This window comes from Desmodus rotundus, chromosome 5 (assembly GCF_022682495.2).
Source record: "Desmodus rotundus isolate HL8 chromosome 5, HLdesRot8A.1, whole genome shotgun sequence".
In the NCBI taxonomy this organism is placed as follows: Eukaryota; Metazoa; Chordata; class Mammalia; order Chiroptera; family Phyllostomidae; genus Desmodus; species Desmodus rotundus.
Window position 1 is genome coordinate 89,075,935 of NC_071391.1, and position 6,968 is coordinate 89,082,902.

The following is a 6,968-nucleotide window of genomic DNA, read 5'->3' on the forward strand; positions in this document are numbered from 1 at the left end:
TGAGACACAGTAGGCAGTCAGTACAAATTTGCTGAATGAATCGATGATTTAGATAAACAGAAGAGGACATAGTATCTCATAGACAGAGGCTTCCTTGAACAAGAACAGAATTACTTTTTAGGGACCTACAAGCAGATTGATTTGGCTAAATGGAAACTTTATGTAAGGAGAGCAGGAGGCTGCCAGGAGTTTAAACTCTACCCTACAAACAAAGAGGGATGCTGAAGCACTCTCATTGAGTGAGTGAGGTAACATGTAGAAAGCATTGTTTGGAATTCAGTGGTGTTGGTAAAGTCCCTGGCTAGCATAAGCTCAGAAAGGTTGGTAGCCTTTCCCCTTTAAAAGCCATGAGGCAGTAACTGCCAGAGGATTGAAGAGGCTGAGAACAGGGCAGGGAGTTGGAACTGGAGGTTTTTATAAGATTTCCAGGGTCAAATATGAAAGCCAGGACAGTGTGATATGAAAGAGAATAGGATGTCAAATTGGGAAACTCACTCAGTAAGGGGAAAGAGACTTGGAGAAAGGTGAGTTTAAGATGGGAAGAACCAGTTTTTGAAACTTTCTTCCCACTGGTCGCTCCCAAAGCAGCCTGTGGGTGTCTGTTTACTGTTACTCAGTGGGAGTGGCCTGGGGACACACTACCTGGGTGGGACTTTCATAATTCTGCTTCACTGTTTAGTTTGAAGTTCATAAATTCTCAGCACAATGGATGAACCCATGTTCACAATATAAACTCCTAAGCACATCCAAAGCTGAAAAGAAAGGAGGGAGATTGGAGGAAAGCCTGTAGTCTAGGACACTCAATATCTCCCATGAATCATTCAAAATTGGCCTGATCCCCTTCACCACCAGCCCCTGTTCCTAACAGCCTACTCAGGATAGACTTTGGGCTCTAAGGAGAGGCAGCCCCATCTCTCAAGAGCCTGACTCTTGCTTTCTCCCTCCTTCCTGCTGAGCCCAGCCTGTGGGAAGAGCCTGAAGGCCCCTCGGGTGGTGGGCGGGGAGAAGGCCTCTGTGGATTCTTGGCCTTGGCAGGTCAGCATCCAGTACAACAAACAACACATCTGTGGAGGGAGCATCCTGGACGCACACTGGATCCTCACAGCAGCCCACTGCTTCAGGTAAGGCCCACTCTGCAAGGAGGCCTTGTAAGAGCCAAAGCTATAGAGGAGCCCTGACTGGTGTGACTCAGTGGTTTGGGCATCATTCCACAAAGCAAAAGATCACTAGTTCAATTCATGGTCAGGGCACATGCCTGGGTTGCAAGTTTGGTCCCCAATTGTGGCACATGCAAGAGACAGCTGACTGATGTTTCTATCCCTCTCTCTCCCTCCCTCCCCTCTCTCTAAAAATAAATTAATTAAATCTTTAAAAAATAATAATAATAAAGAAGCCATGGAGGGGCCTGAGTGCCTGGCTCCCTATCTTCCGACTTGTGTTCTGCAGCCCTCACTTCCCCTTACTCTGCCCTTAAAAACTATGTCCTAGATTGTGACCACCCCAATAAGATGCTAGACATAATATCCCCCTCACTGGGGGTCTAAGCAGAGGATGGTGGTCACCAAGCTTGACCTCTTCCAAGTTAGAAGCCATCAGAAACCCAGTGTCCTCAGTCCACCTCATATCATTCACTCCACAAAAGCTTTTCCCATCTGCCCAAGAACTCTCCCCCTCTTTGCTAGTCTTCCAGGAAGTGTTTCTATGGTCTAGAGTCACTGCCACTCCCTCACTATGTCCAGAAAATTAAGGGAAAAAAGTATAGATTTCCTTACAGACCAGCAGAGACGCCTGCCCCTGGGAAACACCAGTCCCAGGCCTTCTTTACTTTTATTCATTCATTCGTGCAACATCTGATGAGTCCCTACTAGGGACCAAGTATTATATTATGAGGGCCCATTGCTGCCTTAGAGGATTCTTAAACATTTTTGAGAATCTGACAAAAGCTATAAACCTTTCCTGGAAAACCATCTAGTGTCAGAAGGATGGAAGAAAGACAAGAACATGACATAAGTGGCCATAGTACCACTGCAAGTATTGCATGAGTGCCAATGATAATGAACAGCATTGCAGATGACAGGGCCAAGACCCCAGGGCTCAGGCAGTGGGAATGAACCCTTCCCCAGACCTCCAGTTAGAAGTTTTCTTGAGTAGGTTTCACTGGGGAAAAAGGATCAAGTCCCCTTTTATAATTTGATCTATAGTGGGTGATTCCTCAGACTGCCCCTTCTCCACCACCCTGCCTTCACCATCATTACCTTCTAAGGCAGGAACCTCTAGCACCCCAATCCCCAGGGCCCTGGGGTCCTAGCCTTCAGCAAAGCCTATTCATGCTTGGCTCAAACCCTAACCCCAGTGTCTCTGCCCCCAGAAAGCATCTTGTTGTGTCCAACTGGAAGGTGAGGGCTGGCTCAGACAAAATGGGCAACTTCCCATCCCTGCCTGTGGCCAAGATCTTTGTCACTGAGTTCAACACCACGTACCCCAAAGAGAAAGACATTGCTCTTGTGAAGCTGCAGTACCCACTCACATTCTCAGGTAAGAGGTGGCACCTGGAAACAGAGCCCCTTAGGTTAGGTTATATCCCCACTCTGCCACTAGCTCATTAAGTGGCCTTGAACTCATCACCTCTCCTCTCAAGACCTCAGTTGCCCATTTGTTTCCAGCAAATATACCAGACTAACACCAGTAATGCCATGAGGCCTCCACCAGCTGTTAGCTGACATCCCACCCCATCCCCTGCCAGAGCTTCTGAGGTCTGCTGTTCCTTCCATGTAGAGCATCTTAAGTGAGGATCATAAATTCATCCAATCTTGGAGCTGCGAATTCATTTAGTCCATCCTCCTCCACCAACCAATGCCAAGAACCCACACAGTATCCTGCCAAGCGCTCATTGTACCCATTCACTCTCCTTCAGGGCTATGGAACTCACCACTGTTAAGGCAGACCATAGATTCTTAGAACATCTCTGTTAGATGGCTCATGCTTATACTGTACTTAGATCAGCATTTCCAAATGTTGGTTCTTGGGGAAAAGAAGGTTCTATTCTCAAATAAATTTGGGAAACATTTTATACTTATTTCTCTTTTTTGGAGCACTTTAGTATATTAAAGATATGAGAATTTTTCATTTTTAAAATAATTAGTTTTATTCTGTTTAACTGACATTTTCTAAACATATTTGACCACAGAACCCTTTTTCTCCTGCCACTTCTATTAATATCCCATGGAAATTGTGTTACAAAAGGCTTAACCACCAGGCTTGCTGAACATTGGGTCTCCTCTTCTTCTCTGCTCCTGGCAGACACAGTCAGACCCATCTGCCTGCCCTTCTCTGATGAGGAGCTCACTCCAGCCACCCCACTTTGGGTAATCGGATGGGGCTTTACAGAGCCAGGAGGAGGTAAGTCCTGGGCTCAGGATCACAGGGCAGAGAAAGCAGCAATCGGAGGTGATGGGAAGGAGGATCATCCTTCAGGAAAATCCCATCCTGGAGATCCAAACACCAAGGTGCCTGATAACCCAGAGTATTATCCTGGACTGGGGGAGAGGGCAAGTGTGAGAACGTGAATGTTTTCAACCTCCCAGGGAAGATGTCGAACATACTGCTGCAGGCATCAGTCCAGGTCATTGACAGGATTCGATGCAATGCAGAGGATGCATACCAGGGGGAAGTTACCAAGGAGATGCTGTGTGCTGGCATCCTGGAGGGCGGCGTGGACACCTGCCAGGTGAGTCCTCCAAGGGTTGTGAGGGAATCCTATGGATAAGAATGTAGGTCCTAGAGAGACAAGAAAGTCCAAAAGCTGAATGCCTCACACGAAGTCCTGTTGAGTACCATATGTTTGGTACTCAGTGTCTAATGAAGGGAGGAAAGGAGAGAAACATGGAAAGAAGAATTATATCAGCTAAAGATAGGGGCAGATAGATAGAAGGATGGAGACAAGCAGAAACATTTTAAGTGTACATATGTATTTCACATACAAAGGTGATGTTACCCTCCCCACCTACCCTCACTTCCCATCATCTAGAGGAATATGAGTCTCTTGAAGATAAGAATTCCAGGTCATTTTCTCTGTAACTGTCTTTAAGCTACTGAACCGCACTAGGGAAAACGTATCTCATGCTGGATGAGTCCTGGTGCTAGATCCTTTCACCCCACCCCAGAGGATATTCTGAGATATTCTCATTAAACTCCTGAACCTACTCCCACCTCCATTCTCAGTCATTCATTCAGTTCTTTCACTCAAGAGGCATCTCTTAGTTGTCTTGAATGCCAGGTAAGTGCTGGGCTTGGAGACAGTGCCTTCCCTCAGGGAGCTCACCGTGGGGGACAAGGACACATAAACAGCAGTTTGGCCACCATGTTATTGGGTTTTGAGGGAAGAGGCCTCAAGGGTTATAGGTGCTGGAAAGACAGACACCCAAATAAGTGAACTTTTCACTACCTGATATTTTTTTTATCTGTCTTGTTGTGTGATTGTTTATCCCCTCTCTCCCTTTCTTTCTTTCTCTCTCGCCCTCTCTCCATTTAATTCTAAGCTTCCTGAAGGCAAAGATCTTTGTTCTTTTCATTGATTGAACCCAATTATCTAGAACACTGCCTAGCATGAAATAGATGCTCCATAGGTGGTTAAATAAATTTGGGAAATACAATATTAAACAAAGATAACCAGGCTTCCTTGTTACGGGGCCCCTTAGAGCCTTCAGTCTGCTGGTATGAGTTGTGGATCTCCAAGAGAGGGGCTATGGGTACACCCATGACTTACCTGACCTCCAGCAGAACTCTTCTGCCCCAAAAGAGAAGGGCATTCCAGGCTGCAGGAACAGTCTGAGCAGGTGGAGCGAGGCAGGCCAGCAGACAGAGATGGGCCAGTGCAGGGAAGGGAGGAAGGAGAAGCCCACCCCTCTACCTCACCCCACCTGCCCTACCCAGCAGCCCCTGCTCTGCCTTCTCACAGGGTGACAGTGGTGGGCCCCTGATGTATCACTCTGACCTGTGGCAAGTTGTGGGCATTGTGAGCTGGGGCCATGGCTGTGGGGGCCCAAACACCCCAGGAGTATACACCAAAGTCACGGCCTATCTCAACTGGGTCTACAGTGTCCGGAAGGTGAGTACTGTCCTACCTATTGTGCCCTCCTTTCCTTCCTCTACTCTTAGGACAGCCAGTCATCCTTAGGTTTAATTTAAATGGCTCTGAGACCTTTTATATCCCAAATAATTTTCCCTACCAGTAAGTAACAGCCTGGGCTTCCACACCATTAAGAGCTGAAATTCCTTAGATCAGAAATTCCCATTATATGCATACCCTACCTTATCACTGTCAATTTTCTGGCAGAATAAGACTATCTGATACTTTCCAGAGAACAGATTCTGATGAGAAAGAGGATAGAAAAACTTATGAGACTTCTCTGCAGGGTAGAGAGAGGAGCAAAGAGATTCAGGAAAGGAGAATCAACTGTGCACACATCACTGTTTTGCCCATTTTCAAATCATGACTCTCCTTTTGTTGGTCTCTGTTCTAGTCTGAATCATGATGCTGCTGCCCCTCCACAGTGCTGGAAACTGCTTCCTCCCTGTCTCCTGCCCACCCGGGGATCCCCCAGAAGCCAGACACAGAGCAAGAGCCCCCTTGGGCATACCTCTCTACCCCCAGCCTCAACATTTCTAGGTGCAACAAAGGGCCTCCATCCCTCTAAGAGACCCCATAGCCTACACACACTCAAGATGAAGTCAGCAGCCCCAGCACAGCCAGCCAATATTCCAAGGAGGGAGGCACAGCCCACTGAACAGTCCAGCCTCTGAGCCAGTCTTAGAAGGCATTGCTGAGCTCAGAAGGAACATCCCCACTCTACTAAATAGACGTAGACTCTCTGGTGAGAACCCAGATCACCAAAAGCTGGAATGGAGGGCGGAAAGGGTCTGAGCCAGCTTTCTCTTTCTCCACCCATCCCCAAGTCCACTCGGGAAGAAACCAGTTGTAATGTCAAATGCACTGTCCTGCTGTTGGCACAGCTACCCATATTTACTGTTGTTGTTATTGTTACCTATATGGCCACTTTTATTAAACAGGTATATCAAGTCTTTGCCATAGTCTGACTGGGTTGCTTAATAAGAACTGAGCTAGGACTATTGAACCACAATCTTTCTTCTTTGGCCTGGGTAGGGACAGCATTGGGGAGACAATTAATTCTCAGAGTAGAGGATTGGAGAAAAGGGGACATAGAGATCAGGACTGCTGAATGGGAGCAATAGTGAGCTGCAGACTGGGGAAGCCACAGTGAGCAAGTCTCTTTCCCACTCAGGCCATCTCCCATTGCCCTCCTCCCTTCCTACTGCCTGTGGTATCAGCCATGGGCCAGAGATAACCTATGGCTTGGGAGGGAGATGACTTAGGCATTCAAGGGTGACACTAAATTATGGCTCCCCAAGTGGCTGGGGAAATACCACGTACCTCTAAGTCCTAACTTCTATGTATCTGGTGATCCCTGGCTATGGTTTTTATCATTCCTTTAAAAAAAAAAAAAAAAAAAAAAAAGGTTATTTATTACCAGCCAGGTATGAAGTGATCCCCAAGATGGGTTCTGGGAATATGAGCTCCTGCATTCAGAAAAGTAAGCCCCAGTGGACTTCTCTGGGGCTTACTATACGGAGCCCCAGTTTTGGGGTGTTTTTGTTTTTTAGAGAGAGGGGAAGGGAGGGGGAGAGAGAGAGGGACAGAAACATCGATGTGTGAGAGAAATTTTGATTGGTTGCCTCTTGTACACTCCCAACCAGGGACCTGGCCTACAATCCAAGCATGTGCCCTGACTGGGAACCAAATTGGCAACTGGATTTGCAAGAGGATGCCCAACCCACTGATCCATACCAGTCAGGGCAATGCCCCAGTATTCTGAGGACTTTCTTGCTATAATTGACTCAGATCCTAGATGAAATATGCTTGTTAATGCCTTGCTAGGTTCTTAGGAAAT

The 6,968-nt window shown here is 47.0% G+C and overlaps 1 protein-coding gene across 5 annotated transcripts in view; it reads left to right on the plus strand.

The window, feature by feature from the left end:
- TMPRSS4 (transmembrane serine protease 4) overlaps positions 1-6,083 on the plus strand; it is a 35,486-nt gene extending 29,403 nt beyond the window's left edge. For all 5 annotated transcript variants that reach the window (XM_045204012.2, XM_053924228.2, XM_071221494.1 and 2 more), the window contains 6 exons: positions 962-1,121; positions 2,369-2,535; positions 3,301-3,399; positions 3,585-3,727; positions 4,958-5,107; positions 5,523-6,083. In XM_045204012.2, the coding sequence (XP_045059947.1) occupies positions 962-1,121; positions 2,369-2,535; positions 3,301-3,399; positions 3,585-3,727; positions 4,958-5,107; positions 5,523-5,534 (731 nt within the window). In that variant the 3' untranslated portion in view covers positions 5,535-6,083. The remainder of the gene's footprint in view (positions 1-961; positions 1,122-2,368; positions 2,536-3,300; positions 3,400-3,584; positions 3,728-4,957; positions 5,108-5,522) is intronic.
- Positions 6,084-6,968: the final 885 nt, after the last annotated feature.